At 49.8% G+C, this 18,677-nt stretch overlaps 1 protein-coding gene across 1 annotated transcript; it reads left to right on the top strand.

Annotated features, from left to right (window-relative positions):
- Window positions 1-3,690: 3,690 nt before the first annotated feature.
- LOC132320256 (olfactory receptor 5AP2-like) lies at window positions 3,691-12,519 on the top strand. Its single transcript, XM_059832527.1, has 2 exons — window positions 3,691-3,765; window positions 11,551-12,519. The coding sequence occupies exons 1-2, from the start codon at window positions 3,691-3,693 to the stop codon at window positions 12,517-12,519; spliced, it is 1,044 nt and encodes a 347-aa protein (XP_059688510.1).
- The last annotated feature ends 6,158 nt before the right edge of the window (window positions 12,520-18,677 follow it).

The following is an 18,677-nucleotide window of genomic DNA, read 5'->3' as shown; positions in this document are numbered from 1 at the left end:
CCATTGATTATAATAATGGTGATTTCATGAACATCCCCACATTGCCTACTCTAATTCATAGAAGCTACTCAATTTCTTGATGAAATACAGGCCTGTAGTGCTACATGAGATGCCAAAGCTCTCACGTGATGGTACCTCACTCAGGAGGTTCATGCATCCTCCAGGCTCAGGGATGTTTCCTGAGGTCCATCCAAGTGTGGGGGTGAAGGAGGGGAAGAGAGCAACATCAGCTCATGGGGTATGACCAAGCACAGCCACCCCCAGCAGTGGGCATTCCCCATCTGCCAGGCTGAGTCATGCACACAAGATGGAAACAGTTGTACCATCGATGATTTGAACAAAATGGGCTCTTCTTCTGGCCTTATTCCAGGGACAAACCTCTTTGTCCTCCTCCTCCTCTTCGCTCCAGAGCTCATGGTGAGCTTTCATGGCCATAACAGGGCCTTTATGACCATCTCTTAGGAAACGGTTGTCTTTTGATGATCTTCTGGGCAGAAAGAGTAGTCACAGTAAAGCATCAAATAAATCAGAACTGATGCCCAGTGGAATGTTGTAAGAACCTGATGAGCTACACCCACAGCTGTGCCTTCCTGGCAAGGACTCTGTCCTGAGCAGGGGATCCAGCCTCTGCCACTCTCTGGAGAGGGAAACCAGCAGTGTCCATGCCACCTGGGGACAAAGAGGGTGACATTTGCAAGACCACCCTTCATCTGAACTGCTTTAGCTGTGTTCTTCAGGATGGGCTGTCATGCTTTATATGGCAAATACTGATTCAATTGGCATTGCCCAGAGTTGCTACTACAGAAGCAGACTGCTACTTTTTCTTTTTTTTTTTCCATAGATACTTCTATTCTTAGGGAAATCACAGAAACACCTGAAGGATTATGGATGCCTTATCAACAGAAGACCCACAAGGTTTGCATCTCAACAAATGGGATGCCAGAGGCCAAGGGAAGGATGGTTTGGGCACTGTCATGGGATTTGGGAAGCTGAAGCGTGCACTCTTCTCCCTGTCTCCTGACACACTGCCCTCCTCATTGAGATGTGCGAGAAACACCATCAACTAGGTCTGAACTCACAGTCGTGTCAAGAAAGTTATGTCTAACTGCAGCCAATGTTGTCCTGCCAGCTCAGGATTTGAGCTTCCATTTGAGGCCAAATGAATTAAATTCACAGCACCTCCATCTTCCCCCTGACACTGGCTATTGTGTGACACAACTGCCCTGGATCTCCAGGCGGGATGGGTAAGAAAAACGTTTAACTACTGAACTGGAGGTTTTCCCCTTGCTAGAAACGTGAATGCAGCAGGCTCGAGCCAAGAGGTCCAATAAACCCAACTTACTATAGGGCCAACTAATGAAAACATAACAGAGGCTGTGAGACGTTCTCTTTAAAGACAGGGAACTTGTGAGTTTGGACAATACAGCTTCACCGTTTTTTTCTCTCTCTTTGTAACTCGGCTCTTGGAATTAATGAATTGAATCTGCTTTGCCACTCTGAAACTGTCTCTTTGAAAAACTAGCCCAGCATGGCTTTTTTTCTTTTTTAACCCAGCTGTGTTGGCAGTATTGAAGTGTGTTTCCAGATATGGAGCAGCTTTTCAGAATGTGTGCTCCAAGAGGGGAAATAACACAGCCTGCAATTGGAAATGGGTGAAGCTGTGTTGCTTCAGACAGTATTTGGTATGCATACAACACAAAAAGGTTGTGAAGGTGAATGGGCGTGAAAGAAACAGGAAAACTGCCCATCCCGTGGAGCTCTGCAGAAGGAGCAGATGAGGTGATACAAGTGGGATCAGCACATAGACAAGACTTTTGTAGGGGAGGTTGTGCAAGGGAGTACCCTGACTTCACACAGCTAAAAGCACACCGGGCAGTGTGCTGAAGGGATGGGGAGAAGTCTCCTGGGTTAAAAGAGCGTGGATGACAGAAGGGTGGAGAGATTTGGGTTGCAGAGACTTTTGAGGCAGTCCTTTCAAGGTCTGACCAGGCTGAGCTTTGGAGCCAAGATGAAGTAAAGAAACTCTCAAGGATGTTTTGGAATTAGTGGTACTATCACCAATAGCAGTAACAGGAGAATGTTGTCAGGGAACTCCTTCTTTTTCTTGATGTTGATGATGATGATGAACTAAAACTCTTTAATTTCCTTCCGTACAGTTATTATTCTACATCGGCAAAATAGCTACAAGTTCTCAGTAGCTAGCCTCTGGCATGAAGTTCTTAGAACAGTGGTTTTTCTTTCACTGCTACCTCTTTGTTATCATTTCAAGATTACACCTCTTAGACAGATTGGCCCCTACATGATCCCTGTTCTGTGTCTTTTCTCCCTATTTTTGGGAGGAGAGGGAGGTGGAATAGGGGAAACGTTTCTTTTTTAGCCAAAGATGACCAAAGGACCGATCCCAGGTGAGTGCAAAGGCAAAAAGGAAGCCAGAATTTTTGTGTGGTGTACCCAGTGGTTCATATGGTGCACACCATTACCTGCATTTCCACTCTCTGAAGTGCTAGCTCTGCAGCAGAGAGCCTGGAAGCTCTGAGCTCCCTTCATCTGCCCTGCATTTAGCATGGAAAATGAAACTAACCTAGTCAAAAGGTTCGTTTCACTATCTTCACAGCCTAAAGCACTGCATGGGCCAGGAGACGTAGACCCAGGCACCTAAAGAGGAATCACACTTCTCTGGACAGAAAGATTAGGTTCTTCCTAAGATCCTCCCAGGAATCTCAGGAGACACGGCATACCGATTCCTGGATTAAAGGCATTCAGGCTGGAAGGGACCTCAGTAGGTGTCTTCACCAACCACCTGCTCAAAGCAGGTTCAGACCTGAATACTCAGGGCTCTATTCAAACACGCCTCAATCACATTCCAGGATAGACACGGTGCACACTCCCTGGGAAACAGCTTCCAGTACTTGGCTATCCTTAAGCTGGACAAGTTTCTCCCTATATCTAGGCTGACGATCTCTTGTTTCAGCCCATTGCCTCTTGTCCTTGTGTCTTCCACCATGGACTTAAGCGTCACTTGACCCTCTTGGGGACCGTGCAATGCTGCTGCATGTTCCCCCCAAGATCTTCTCTACTCCTGTCTGAACAAGCCCAGCTCTCTAAGCCTCTTCTCACAGCACAAGTTCTCCCACTGGGCTTGGTGGCCTTCCACTGAAGTGGCTCCAGTTTGTCAAGGTCTCTCTGGCATTGTAGGGTGTCAAAACCTAGGGAAGTATTCTGGATATGGGGCAAAATGGGCTGAGCAGACTGACTGTGCTCCTGCTCATACAGCCCAGGATGCTGTCGGCCTTATTTGCTGCTGGCTCAGGTTTTACCTAATGTAACCAAGGACCACCACAGCCTTTCCCGCAGTCTCTATCATTGCGTGAGCCTAGTCCACCTCAAGGTCAGGAATCATCGGCTCTCCTGAGGTGCCTATTGGTCCATCCCTCCAGCCTGGGTAGGTCCCTTGGGATGGCAACCCTGCCCACCAGTGCCGTGTCTGCTCTCCTCAATGTCATGTCATGCGCAAATGTTATGAAAAAGGACTCTCTCGTCTTCTCTGGGTCATTAAAGACACGTTAGACAGGGCAAGTTACAGGATAGACCCCTCCAGGCGCTACTAGCTAGACGCCTCCGGCCAGAGTACCATGAAGTAACAGCGTGACTCTGAGGCCGAGTGTCCAGCTGTTTTTTACCCATCCACCCATGCAGACCATAATATCCTATCTTGGACACAAGAAAATTGTGGGGGACAATGCTGAAAGCCTTGATGACTTCCAGGTAAAAGACCACTGCTGCTTTCCTGCGTCCATCCCAGAAAGCCAAAAGGATGGCCAGACACAATGTCCCCTGGGTAAATCCAACCACTTTCTCTTTCAGACACCCAGAAATTGGATCCGAGTGGAAATGCTGTGGAGCACAGACTTTCCTTCCCCTGCTCATCTGTTGGCCAATTTTGAAAGGTACCTTGAACATCTGGGTGCTGCCAGTCGCCCAGGAGTTCTCCCAATCTCCATCACCTTTGCAAAGATGATGGAGAGTGGCCTCACTGTGACATTGGCCCTCTCTCTCAGCTCCCTGGGATGTTGCACCCCCTGTCCCATAGGCTGTAAAGGATTGTGTTTGCTCAAGGAACCCCTGACTTGATCCCCATCCACCGCTGGTTGTTCTCCTCTGGAGTTCTGCCTTGAGTCACAGAGCTCTGGGAGACCCTTCTGGGGAAGACCGAGGCAAAGAGGGCATGGAGCTTCTCAGATCTACCTACACTCGCTCTTACTAAATTCAGCAGTGGCCACAATGTCCCTTCCTTAACTGTTCCTGAAGTAGTGAACACGCATTATGGTGCCCTTGAATTGCTTTTCAAGTTTAGACTGACTTTCAGTCTGGACTGTTGCTGTGCTTGGAGGATGCTGTCCTTGAAGACAAGCTGTACTGAGCTCTGCCACCGCGCCCTGGCAGTTTATTCCATCAGTGTCACAGCTCTGTTGCCGACATTAATGGATCCAGCTCATCCAGTCCATGCCCCTGGCTGGGGGCATTGCTGCATGTCTGGGCTGAAGCATCTCAGCTGTGGAATGAGGCAAGCTCACACTTGCCATAAAGAAATGTGGTACCAAGTGTCCCAGACCCCTGTGGTCAAAGGTTTTGCTTCAGAGCAGAGACATGGCATGGACAGGAGAGAGCTGTATGTCTTTCTAGCCCTAGGACTACAAATGCAAAATGAAATGACTAAATTCAATCAAGTGAACACATCCCCCCATCTGGGAGAAATTAGATCCTTCTCTGTCACCTTCCTAGTGTCCTGCCTAAATATGGGACAAAAAAAAGGAATTCTCATGCTCAACTCTTTTTCTAATAGGAGCAATGGCACTGCTAGAAAGAAGCGTCTCTCCCCAGCTGAGGGAGGGATCATCAGTGATTCCTTGAGCCTGTTTCACAGCAGGTTCCCCCAGAGCCCAGAGGGAGCAGAGGAAGTGCCGCCTTGGGCTGGTCCTCTGCTGCTGAGCTGAGCCGGCTCCTGGGATGGAGGGAGCTCCTGGCAACTGGGCAGTGCTGCAGAGGGACAGCTCTGCCCAGGAGCAGCTCCTTTTCCAAGCGCAGATGGCTGAGGGCAGTGCCTGCAGGCACCGAGGGGAGGGGAGCGAGGCAGAGAGAGGTTAAAGGCAATTGGGATTGTGTCGTGGTTTAAGCCCAGCTGGCAACTAAGCACCACACAGTTGCTCACTCACTCCCCCCCTGCCCCAGTGGGATGGGGAAGAGAATAGGAAAAGTAAAAGTGAGAAAGCTCGTGGATTGAGATAAGAACAGTTTAATAAGTGAAATGAAATAAAATAAAATAATAATAATGATGTTAATAATAATAAAAATTGTAATGAAAAGGAAAATAACAACAACAGCAACAACAAACAAGAAAAGCAAGTGATGCAAATGAAAACAATTGCTCACCACCCTCTGACCGATGCCCAGCCCAAGCAGCGGTCCCCCGGCCAGCTTTCCCCTTGGTTTATATACTGAGCATGACATCATATGGTATGGAATATCCCTTTGGTCAGTTGGGGTCAGCTGTCCCGGCTGTGTCTCGTCCCAATTTCTTGTGTACGCTCAGACTCCTCGCTGGTGGGGTTGTGTCAGGAGCAGAAAAGGCCTTGACTCTGTGTAAGCACTGCTCAGCAGTAACTAAAACATCCCTGCTTTACCAACACTGTTTCCAGCACAAATCCAAAACACAGCCCCATACTAACTACTATGAAGAAAATTAACTCTACCCCAGCCAAAACCAGCACATTCTCCACCCCTTATTCCATACCATTTATATCATACTCAGGTAGCACACTATCCAATACATTCTCTACCTACCATCACCCTTCCCATCCTTTGATATAGTACACAGATATCATTCCCTTAGTCTATGGATCACCCCTGTGAAATGTCTGTAAAATGTCCATAAATACCCACAAATGTCCACAAAATGTCCATTGAGTTCATTTAGTCCATGACTTTGGGTTTCATCTGTTATGGTGGTCACTCAGGACAAGAGAGATGTTGTATTGCATGGAGTTATTGGGCACCACAGCCAGCTCTGGTCAGGTCACTTCTGCACTTGCACTGCTTTTTGTAAGGCTTGTCCTCCATTGGTTCAGGTGGTTCCTGCTATAGTAATTCCTGTAACATGTAACTCAAATCACGGATTAGTTTCACCCAGAATTAAATCACCTTGAGGTACGCACTGGACTCCCCCATCCTTCTGCGTTACCCACCAAGTGCACCCAGGTCCTTGACCAAAAACAACTCCACAAATAGGTTTACCTTTTCCTGAGGAAGGAATAACCCAGACTGTTTTTCCCAGCAAGTTCCTTATATGTACTATGGGGATCTTATCTCCTTCCACAGTGCGCAGGGGTTTTGATTGGGCAGGGCCAGGTCGACTGGCAGAGCCTCTAGTGTTAACTGGCCAAGTGGCTTCTGCTAAATGTGCATCCCAATGCTTGAATGTCCCAGCACCCATTGCTTTCCGTGTAGTTTTTAACAGTGCGTTGTATCGTTCAATTTTCCTGGAGGCTGGTGCATGGTAGGGGATGTGATACACCCAGTCAATGCCGTGCTCCTTGACCCAGGTGTTAATGAGATTGTTTCGGAAATGAGTCCTGTTGTCTGAGTCAATTCTTTCAGGGTGCCGTGTCGCCATAAAACTTGCTTTTCAAGGCCCAAGATAGTGTTCCGGGCAGCGGCGTGGGTCATGGGGTATGTTTCCATCCATCCGGTAGTTGCTTCCACCATTGTAAGCACATGCTGCTTCCCGTGGCAGGTTCGTGGCAGTGTGATATAATCAACCTGCCAGGCTTCTCCGTATTGATATTTCAGCCATCGTCCTCTATACCAAAAAGGCTTCAGCTGCCTAGCGTGTTTGACTATGGCACATGTTTGACATTCATGGATAACCTGTGCAATAGCATCAACGGTCAAGTCCACCCCTCGATCATGAGCCCATTTGTATGTTGCATCCCTTCCTAAATGTCCTGATGTGTCATGGGCCCATTGAGCTATGAAGAGCTCACCCTTATGTTCCCAATCCAGATCCACCTGAGTCACTTCAATTCTAGCAGCCTGGTCCACCCGCTCATTGTTTCGATGTTCTTCAGTGGCACGACTCTTGGGTATGTCAGCATCTACGTGACGTACTTTTACAACCAGGTTCTCTACCCGAGCAGCAATATCTTGCCATAATTCAGCAGCCCAGATGGGTTTACCTCTGCGCTGCCAGTTGCTCTGCTTCCACTGCTGTAGCCACCCCCACAGGGCATTTGCCACCATCCATGAATCCGTATAGAGATAAAGTACTGGCCGTTTTTCTCGTTCAGCAATATCTAAAGCCAGCTGAATGGCTTTCACCTCTGCAAACTGACTCGGTTCACCTTGTCCTTCAGCAGTTTCTGCCATTTGTTGTGTAGGACTCCACGCAGCAGCTTTCCACCTTCGATGTTTTCCCACAATACAACAGGATCCATCTGTAAACAGGGCATATTGCTCCTCGGTCTCTGATAATTCATTATACAGAGGGGCCTCTTCAGCACGAGTCACCTCCTCTGGCGACACTCCGAAGTTTCGGCCCTCTGGCCAGTCCATGATCACTTCCAGGATTCCCAGGCAGTTGGGGTTTCCCATCCAAGCCTGTTGCGTTATCAGTGCGACCCACTTACTCCATGTAGCATCAGTTGCGTGATGCGTAGAGGGCATCTTCCCTTTGAACATCCACCCCAGCACAGGCAATCGAGGGGCCAAAAGGAGCTGTGCTTCAGTACCAACTACTTCCGAAGCAGCTCGAATTCCTTCATATGCTGCTAATATTTCTTTTTCAGTTGGAGTGTAACGGGCTTCAGATCCCCTATATCCCCGGCTCCAAAACCCTAGAGGTCGACCTCGAGTCTCTCCAGGCGCTTTCTGCCAGAGGCTCCAGGTGGGGCTGTTATCCCCAGCTGAGGTGTAAAGTACATTTTTCACATCTTGTCCTGTTCGGACTGGCCCAAGTGCTACTGCATGAACTATCTCCCGTTTAATTTGTTCAAAGGCTTGCTGCTGTTCAGGGCCCCATTCAAAGCCGTTCTTCTTCCGGGTCACTCAATAGAGAGGGCTTACGATCAGATTATAACCTGAAATATGCATCCTCTGGAAAACCACAACACCTAAGAAAGCTTGTGTTTCCTTTTTGTTAGTTGGTGGAGACATGGCTGTTATTTTATTGATCACATCCATTGGGATATGACGACTCCCATCTTGCCATTTTATTCCTAAAATCTGAATTTCCTGTGCAGGTCCTTTGACCTTACTTTGTTTTATAGCAAAACCAGCTTTCAGGAGAATCTGGATTATTCTTCTCCCCTTCTCAAACACTTCCTCTGCTGTGTTGCCCCACACAATGATGTCATCAATATACTGCAGGTGTTCGGGAGCTTCACCTTGTTCCAGTGCACTCTGTATCAACCCATGACAAATGGTAGGACTATGTTTCCACTCCTGGGGCAGTTGATTCCAGGTCTCCTGGATACCCCTCAGCGGCAGTGTGACTTCATTCAGGCCTCGATAGTCCACTGTTAACCGCCACTCTTCATTAGATTTTTGCACGGGCCATATGGGACTACTAAAAGGTGAATGAGTCCTACTGATCACTCCTTGACTTTCCAGTTGTTGGATCAACTTATGGATGGGAACCAGAGAGTCTTGATTGGTGCGATATTGTCATGGTAGCAATTGGCACCTGCTGTTCTTTAACTTGCAGCAACCCCACCACAGAAGGATCCTCTGAGAGACCAGGCAAGCTAGACAGCTCTTTAATTTCCTCCGTACTCAAAGCAGCTATACCAAAAGCCCAGCGGTACCCTTTTGGGTCTCTGAAGTACCCTCTCCTGAGATAGCCTATGCCAAGGATGCATGGAGCCTCTGGACCAGTCACAATAGGGTGCTTCTGCCACTCATTCCCAGTTAGGCTCACTTCAGCCTCCAACACAGACAGTTCTTGGGATCCCCCTGTCACTCCAGAAATACAGATGGATTCTGCCCCCTTGTAATCTGATGGAATTAGAGTACACTGTGCACCGGTGTCCACTAGAGCTTTCTACTCCCGTGGGGCTGATGTGCCAGGCCATCGAATCCACACAGTCCAGTAAACCCGATTGTCCCTTTCCTCCGCCTGACCAAAGGCAGGGCCCCTCTGCTCCTGGTCGGAGTCTTCATTACTTGGTTTTTGTAAGTGCAAAACAGAAGTTCCTTCCTCAGAATCAAAGGTACAGTCAGCCCTTCTACTCTGCCCAACAGACACTGGAGCAGTAATTGTCCTGGGTGGATGCTTTTTAGCTGTTGTTTTTCCTTGCAAGTCCTGCACCCGAGCTTCTAGTCTCCAGGGAGGTTGACCATCCCACTTCCTCATGTCCTCCCCCCGGTCACACAGGAAGAACCACAGGGCTGCACGTGGTGTGCACCACCCGTACCCTTTCCCTTGAACAGGAAAAGGCTGACTCTTAATAGCTGAGGCTTTGGTTGGAGTGCATGAGGAAAACCTACCCTTCTCAGCTTGCTCAAACAGGTTTTGGGTCAGTCTGTGTCTGTCCACAGCCGAGACACAAGCACACATGGAGGGAGCAAGACTATCTTCGTATTATCAGAGTTTTCTGGCCAGTTCATCTCTAGTTGGTGCCTCAGTGTCTGTCCAGCTCATTATCGCCAGGGTGTGGGTGCATGACGCCCCTGCATTTCATACAAACTTTCGCCACATGGACCGTGTGCACTGGATTTCATCCGGGTCTTTGCATGTCTGGTCATTATAGATCACGTCCAACACAGCTAATTCCCTCAGATACTGGATGCCCCCCTCAATGTTGGTCCATTTCCTTCGAGAATTTGCAAGTTCTTCCTTGAAGGGATACCTGTCCTTCACACTTGACAGGAGTCGCCGCCAAAGACTGAGGACTCCTGCCTTTTTTCCAATCCCTTTGTCAATGGCCTTATCCTTAGCAAGGGATCCCAGCTGCTGGGCTTCCTTACCCTCTCATTCCTGACTCCTGGCCCCAATATCCCAGCATCGAAGCAACCAGCTGAGAATTAGCTCACCTGGTTGATGGCTAATATCTTTTCGCATATTTCACAGCTCACTTAAGGATAGGGAGCGGGTGGTTTCTGTCTCATTGATTATCTCAGTCTCTTCTCCTCCTTTTCTTGTGGAGGCTCTGCTGCAGAACAGGCTGCCTCTTCTGATTCTTTCTCCTGCTCCCTCTTAGGAGAAGCTTCTTCATCCCTTACGGAACGAGCTGACTTCCGCTTCCACTGTTTCTTTTTAGTTATAGGGGCAACTGATACAGTGCCTGGTTTATTTCCCCTCTCTTCTTCCTGTGAGTGCTGCATAGTATCGAGCAGTGTTTGGTAGATACTGGCCAGGGCCCAGCACAGCATGGTAAGTTGTGCATCTCTGGAGTATCCACAGCATTTTTTTTCAATCATTCTACCACTTCATCAGGATCCTGTAGTTGTTCGGGAGTGAAGTTCCAGACCACTGGAGGTGAGAAGTTCTCTAGATACCTGCCCATATTCTCCCACATGCCGTGCCACCCATGACCATACTCTCGCAGAGCCTGGCTCATATTCCTAAATTGCTTGTTGACCTTAGACAAAACTGAAGCAATATGTCTAAGGAATACCAACAGAAGTATTTTAACTACCCACGGATGTTCAAGGTACTGAGAAGCCATTGTCATGAGGGAGACAACACCACAGAAGAAGGTAGCAAGGGTGCCGTTCTGTATTTCTTCCACAAAAAAACTCTCAGAGGAAGGGGCATAGTTGTTAAATATCTCCATGAGATGGTATCCGAAGTACAGTAACGGATTCAGCGCAGAGACCAAACACCAGATTACCCAGCTCAAGGTCAGTGTTTTAAAAACAAATCTCGCAGGCAAAACATCACTAATTACTGCAGAGCACAGCAAACGGAAAAAGCGCACAGCAATCTTTAACAAGTACAGCAAAAAAAAGATCATGGTGCAGATCAAATAAACTAATGTTGACCTGTAACTTTTAACAGATAGAAGATCTGTTGAATCTGTTATTATCTCAAACCCTTCGTGCCCCACGTGGGGCACCAAAAAGGACTGTCATGGTTTAGTCCCAGACGGCAACTAAGCACCACACAGCCGCTCGCTCACTCCCCCCAGGTGGGATGGGGGAGAGAATTGGAAGAGTAGAAGTAAGAAAACTCGTGGGTTGAGATAAAGGCAGTTTAATAGGTAGAGCAAAAGCTGCGCAAAGAAGCAAAGTGAAACAAGGAATTTATTCAACACTTCCCGTCGGCAGGCAGGTGTTCAGCTACCAGTTCAGGTGCACCGCCAGCCTACTCGCTGGTGGGGTGGTATGAGGAGCAGAAAAGGCCTTGACTCTGTGTAAGCCCTGCTCAGCAGTAACTAAAACATCCCTGTGATATCAACACTGTTTCCAGCACAAATCCAAAACACAGCCCCATACTAGCTGCTATGAAGAAAGTTAACTCTATCCCAGCCAAAACCAGCACACCCCTCCCTCCAGACACTGCTCTTCGTCCTCTTGCTCATCATCTACACTGCGACTGTCTTTGGGAACATCCTCATCGTTGTGCTGGTGATGGCAGATCAGCACCTGCACACCCCCATGTACTTCTTCCTGGGCAATCTCTCCTGCTTGGAGACCTGCTACAGCTCCACCATCCTGCCCCGGCTGCTGGCCAGCTTCCTGACTGGGGACAAGACCATCTCTGCTCCCGGCTGCATGGCTCAGTTCTACTTCTTTTCTAGTTTTGCAGGTACTTGGTGTTACCTGCTGGCGGCCATGTCCTATGATCGGTACTTGGCCATAGGCCAGCCTCTGCTCTACGCAAGCCTCATGACCTGGAGGGTGAGTCTCCAGTTGGCAGCTGGGCCTTGGCTGGGGGGACTGCTGCTATTTGCAGCACTCACCTTCCTCTTATCTCAGTTGCCGTTCTGTGGCCCCAAGGCAATTGACCACTTCTTCTGTGATTTTAGTCCATTGCTGGAGCTCTCCTGCAGTGACACCAGGGTGCTTACACAGGTCGCTTTAACCTTTGGCTTCTCGCATGTGGTATTCCCTTTTCTGTTCGCGCTGGCCTCCTACGTGTGCATCATAGCTGCCATCCTGAGGATCCCGTCCCGCACGGACAGGCAAAAAGCCTTCTCCACTTGCTTCTCTCACCTTACTGTCGTCACTGTCTTCTATGGCACTCTCATCACTGTCTACATGCTGCCCAGAACAGCCCCCCTGAGGCAGTTCAACAAAGCCTTCTCCTTTTTCTACACCATCCTCATGCCCCTGGTCAACTTCCTCACGTACAGTTTGAGAAACATGGAGGTCAGGGAGGCCCTCTGGAAGGTGCTCAGGAAAGCCAAGGCCTGCACCCAGAGCTCCTGGCAGGAGAGAGACAGTAGGGACAAACCACTTGCAGGTCTTTCACACGGGCAAGCGCTGCAGCCTGAGTGCATCTCCAGAAGTGTGTGCCTCTGAGCCTGCTTCAAACTGGTATGGGGATGAGAGGAGGGCTCTCAGAAAGAAAGATTCTTGTATAGGAGAGACTGTGAAAAATGTAGCGGGTTGGCTTTTCCCTTCATAATAAACGCGTTTGTGATCTTATCAACGTGAACCGTTGAAATGACAAAGTACTCCTTTACTAAGACAGTAGAAGAAGAAATTTGGGATGACATCTGAGTGTCTTCCACAGACAAGTGTCGGGGCACATCTTTCCCTGCCACAGCTGTGTTCCTCTGGCTCCAGCTGGAGCTTTGTTCCTTTCTCTTCACCTTGTGGTAGGGAAACAGGGACAGCCCCCATCCTAGCTCCTTCACCCTTGGAGGGTCAGGCTTTCCTTCTCAGCCATATTTCTCCACCGGAAAGCCTTTACTCAGCCTTCCTCCAGAGCCCAGGGAGAGGAGTGGGCTTGGGGGCTGGATTCCCACAGATCTTGACTCCTTCGGTCCCCTTTGAGATGGGAGCCTTTGCCACCAGGGCACACAGCCGACTCCTCTTCAGCTTCCTCACCAAGAGCCCCATGGCCTCTTCTGCAAAGCTGTTCTCTGACCACTTGGCCCCTCTGGCTTTTTGCATGGGGCTTTTGGGTTTACTCCACCCCAATGTACAGGACTCTGCCCCTGCCTTGGCTGGATTTCAGCATGCTCCTGAAAGTCCCATTCTGCAGCATGTCGAGAACCCCCTCAATAGTGAATCCAGAATCTCAAGCAGCAGCTAACAGAGACCAGAGCTCTTGGGTCACTGGTAGATGGGCACTGAAGGATCCTCCCCTGGTTTAACCTAGGAGAGGCTCAAGAGAGAGTCTGTAACCTTGTCACAAAGGGATAAAATGATACTCGGTCTCCTGTAAAGAGCAAACTCCTTGTGGGATATTGAACGGGGTTTGTGGAAATTTATAAAGCTTGTTTTGGGGGTGTTTGAAGAGGACTGTAGGAGCACACCAAGATTATGCTAGGTTGTTCAGAAGGGCCAAAGGCGGGGAACTGGAGGGATCCAGGTCACTCAGAGAGGAGACAGCATGGGAAACCACAGTGGAGGGCCAATGAAAGGGACCAGCCCCATGTCAACAAGGTGCTGATTGGTATACGTGCCTGGGTTAGCCTGGCACCTGATTCCTGCCTTGCTTGAAGGTGGGTGTGACATCGGATTTTTCCCAGTCATCAGAAACCTCCCCATCATCATGATCTTTCCACCCTGTTGGAGAACAATCCCACCTTGACATCGCCCAGCTTCCCTGGCAACCTTGAGTGCATCCCCTCTGCTCCCAGACACATGTGAGCCCAGTTTGCTTCTGTGCTCTCTACCTTGATGTTCCCCCATTGACCAGTGGGTCCCCAGTTTCCTTCACCTTTTTTTTTCCCCCAAAGTGCAACAGCTTTTTTCGTTGTTCATTACTTCCCCCTTTAACAATTTTGACCTCTAGCTATGCTTCAGCTTTCCTAATGCCACACATGCCAAGACTTGGACAACCTCTCCATCCAGGGTAGAAAATCCATGTCTCTATCTTCCCTGAACTTCCTACCATGCATTGAGCAGCTGGTCTGTAAGCTCTCCTGGTCCCATGGCTTCCACTGCTGTCTCCCATGGGATCCTTGCAAGCAGAGCCTTGAACAACCTAAAGTCTCTTCTCCAGCGGGCGAGGGTTTGGGTGCATCCTACACGCCTCCTACCAACATCTTTCCCCATGCAGTGGTCACACTGCTCCCACACTTAGGCACCTTTGGGTGTTTATCTGAGGTCCAGGTCATGGCGTCCATGGGTAGGACTAAAGAGAAAGGAGGCCCCTGTGTCCCAGTGGAGATCTTGTCCAGGGGTTGAGCTCTACAGGACCACATAAGGGGCAATGGGAAATGGCTCTTGCTGCTGCAGGAAATACAATAGCTTCAGCAGGACAGGGGATACAAGCCCACCAGGCAGTGATGGGGACCACACAGTATGGTGGGTGCAACACCCCCCATCCCCACCCCGACCCAGGACTGGGGTTAGGGGCCCAGGCATCTTGGCTCTGCTGGATGTCTCTCCAGTGAGCCCAGAAACCCCAACCCTGGGAAAAGAAATGCCGAGACATTTCACTGCTGAGAAGGCAAAAGCTGGCTGAAGGCTTGGGAGCACTAGTGCAGGTGTCCCACCACCTGTGGAAGAGTCCAGGGAAGGTTCCAGAAGAAGAGACCTCACAGGCACCTAACACAGCCACCAGCCTGATCCTGGCCTTCAGAAAGGAATGACTTCACAAACACAGATGCCAGTCATGAGCCTTCTGCTGGCCAATCAAGTGCCCAAGCATCAGTGACGCCATACGCAACCTCTAGCTGCTGGCATGTTACATACTCAGGCAGAAGTGACCTCACAAGTACCAAGCCTAGTCACCAACCCTCGGCTGGCCTAAGCGGTACTCTGCTACACATGACTTGACACACCTACGAGCTTGCTCATGGTCTCTCAGGTTCTCAGGCAGCAGCACCCTCATAAGTGGCATTCAGGCCATATGTCTGCTGCTGGCCTGTCACAGACTCAGGCAGAAGTGACCTCACAAGCACCTAGCTCATCCATGAGACTGGTGCTGGCCTATCAGGCACTCAGGCAGCAGTGACCTCCAAATCAATGTCCAAGTGGTCCGCCTGTTTCTGGCCTATCAGACCTTCTGGCAGCACTGGCCGCAAAATTAACATCCAATCCAGGTGCCTGCTGCTGGCCTGTCCGGTACTCCTGAAGGAATGACCTCATAGGCACTGAACCCAGCCTTGAGCCTGGGGTTGGCCTGCCACCTGCAGAGACAGGGGTGAACTCCAAATGAGCATCCAAAGCGTACGCCAGCTGTGCAGGTACCTGGGACTACAGCAGCAGTGACCTGTCATGGTTTAGTCCCAGCTGGCAACTAAGCACCACACAGCCGCTCACTCACTCCCACCAGGTGGGATGGGGGAGAGAATCAGAAGAGTAAAAGTGAGAAAACTCAAGGGTTGAGATAAATACAGTTTAATAGGTAAAGCAAAAGCCGTGCAGGCAAGCAAAGCAAAGCAAGGAATTCCTTCACCACTTCCCATCGGTAGGCAGGTGTTCAGCCATCCCCAGGAAAGCAGGGCTCCATCACGCATAACGGTTGCTTGGGAAGACAAATGCCATCACTCCGAATGTTCCCCCCTTCCTTCTTCTTCCCCCAGCTTTAATTACTGAGCATGACATCATATGGTCTGGAATATCCCTTTGGTCAGTTGGGGTCAGCTGTCCCAGCTGTGTCCCCTCCCAACTTCTTGTGCACCCCCAGCCTCCTCACTGGTGGGGTGGTGTGAGGAGCAGAAAAGGCCTTGACTCTGTGTAAGCACTGCTCAGCAGTTACTATAACCCCTGTGCTATCAACACTGTTTCCAGCACAAATCCAAAACACAGCCCCATACTAGCTACTGTGAAGAAAATTAACTCTACCCCATCCAAAACCAGCACAGACCTCACATTCAACATGCCAGACATTGGGCTGCTACTGGCCTACTGGGTTCTCAAGCAGAAGTGACCTCACCAGCAGCTACCCTAGACATAAAGCCTTTTGCTGGACTTTCATGTCCGCACAGAATCATGTAGATTGAAAAGGATCTTTGGAGATCATCTAGTACATCCCCCTGCCTAAGGGGACTCAGCTAGAGCAGGTTGCCCAGGACCGTGTCCAGGCTGGTTTTGAGTATCTCCATGAATGGACACTCCACAGCCTCTCCAGGCAGCCGGTGACAGCCTCATGCACCCGTGATGCAGAAATCCGTTTGCTTGAGTTCAGGTTGAATTTCCTGGTTTTGAGGTTCGGGGCCTAAACCATGTGCCCTGGGTGGGAAGGCTGAGGGACACGGGCTTCTTCAACCTGGTGAACCTCCTCCAGTGAGGGTCGTCATCCAAAAGGGATAAACTCACTGGAAACGTTTTAGCAAGAAAGATGGGAAATGATAGATATAGACAGAATGAAGGAGTTGGCTGAAGAGATAGTTAGCCTGCTGAAAGACAAGGGCAGGCTGCTAACTCCCTGAAGCTCAAAGCAGCACCTGGGTAGTCAAAGAGATCTGGCTGAGCAATGTGTAAGGGGAGGGGAAAACTGGAGAGCAATGGAGGGGCATAGGTCCAGACTGCCTGCCGAGAAGTCGCCTTTAGACCTGGCCATTTTGTCAGGACAGGTGGAAAGATTCAAGCGGTTAAATACAGAGGACCATGGACAAAGAACTGGCAAAGCAAGTACGGGGCAAGTCAAGGTTTCTTCTCCTGCAATTAATACTCTTCCTGGAAATTCCCATTCTTACATGGTGGGAAAACATTGTCATTTTATAAAAAAATACTGAGTCGTCTCGGCTGGTGAAAAGGTGCTCTTTTGAAAAACTGCAAGCAGTTCCAGGCAGAGCTCAGTTGTCTCACCATGGACACTGAGGGACGCTTGTAGAGGTCCCAGTGTGTCTGAGGTGGTTCCCTATGGCTGGTCACTGTTACACAGGACAGGAGGTCTCCTGCAGGAGACCAGAGCCCCTTGAGAGCTGCTGACAGAGGCCAGGCAGAGGGTCCCAGGACACCTGCACTGGCACCAGCCATCTCTGTCCCTGTAACTTAAGACATCTCTGTCCCTGTAGCTACATCCCACCCCAGTTCTGGAAACCCTTTTTTCTTTCAAAATAGTAATTAAAATAAATGTTCATTAAGTCCTCCAAAGACTTGTATTTCAAACAAAACAAGGCTAAACTAGGAGGAAATAATCACAAAGAATTTAAAAACACCTGAAAATTCCATTAAAAAGATCTTTGATTTAGATCTTTCCTCATTTGTTCTTTGTTTCATTTTGATTGATGTTTTCTGAACATTTCTATCACAATCAGGCCTGCAGCATAAAAAATGTTATTTCTATGTCTGTCGGAGTTCCCACTGTGCTAAAAAGCCTCCCCACACAGGAGCATCCATGCCACTCCTCACTTTTTGCACAAAATGAGTCACTCACCAAGGTGGCAGGCTCTCTCAGCTGACAGGGGGAAGCAGGGTGGCCAACTTCAGTGAAACACCCTGGGTTTGGGTGGCCAGATTTGTTCAGATTAGACCTTGGGAGGTCTATAGAAAACCACTCTGCTCAAAGCGGGGTCAGGTGTAGGTCAGACCTCGTTTCTCAGGGCTTGGACCATCTGAGTCTTGAAAACATGCAAGGACAGAGGACTCCACAGTCTCTCAGGGTGACCAATACTTGCCTCATGGTAAAAAAGGTGAGCCCCCTGCTTGCTGTGAGGTGCTCCTCAGCCATCCCTTCTCCAGGCTGAACAAGGCCAGCATCATCAGCCTTTCCTCACAGGGAAAATGATCCCACCCCCGGACCATCTTCGGGGCCCTTCACTAAACCCACTCCAGCTTGCCGGCCCCTTTGCAGTCCTGGGGTTCCCAAAACCGGACACAGTGGTCTGGATGTGGTCTCACAAGTGCCAAACAGAGGAGGGGAGTCCCTCCCCTCCATCTTCTGGCCATGCTCCTGGTCACACAGCCCAGGGCCCTGCTGGCCTCCCTTGCTGCCAGGGCACGTGGCTGCCTCCTGTCCAGCTCCCTGCCCACCGAGACCCTTCCCCCAGAGCTGGTCCCCAGCCAGGCAGCCCCCACCCTGTGCCATTGCCAGGCTGAGTCCCCTGCAGGGGCAGAAACTGGCACTTGTCCTTGTGGGATTTCGTGAGGTTCCTGCTTGGTAGGACAATGGGGTGTCCCCAATGGCACTAGGGGCAGGGGAGGGCTGCACTAGATCCAGCCCACAGGCTTTCCATCAGAGTGTGAAGAACCACTGTCTAGTCGTACATCCCTTTGCCTTCTGGCTCCTCACAGCCTCTCCTGGCATTGCAGAGCCCTTGTCAACCTATGGTCTCCTCAGGTTCACATTTCCTCTGCAAGACTCCTCCTTGGATTGTCACTCGTTCTATGAGGTGCCACTCACTGCCCACCCAGACTCACACACTGTCCCTGGAGATGCCCTGACTCCGCCTGGCAGCTCCCGATTCCTCTCCAGGATGGCATCTGCTATCAGCCCCACTGCAGGTGGGACAGTGCCTGGCAGATAAGTCAAAGACCCGTTGCTGTCTGAGTTGACATGTGCAACCAAGAAGGGAGGTCTTCATCCAGCCCTTGGTCACAAACAGTTCCCCCTG

This window comes from Gavia stellata, chromosome 34 (genome assembly GCF_030936135.1).
Source record: "Gavia stellata isolate bGavSte3 chromosome 34, bGavSte3.hap2, whole genome shotgun sequence".
Classification (NCBI taxonomy): domain Eukaryota; kingdom Metazoa; phylum Chordata; class Aves; order Gaviiformes; family Gaviidae; genus Gavia; species Gavia stellata.
This window is presented reverse-complemented; position numbering and strand designations above follow the sequence as displayed.

Excerpts from the sequence above, each read along its gene's own strand:
- LOC132320256 (XM_059832527.1), top strand. The coding sequence starts at position 3,691 with ATGCAGACCATAATATCCTATCTTGGACACAAGAAAATTGTGGGGGAC. Across the intron at positions 3,766-11,550 it reads AAAGCCTTGATGACTTCCAG|ACACTGCTCTTCGTCCTCTT; the intron begins GTAAAAGACCAC and ends CCCTCCCTCCAG.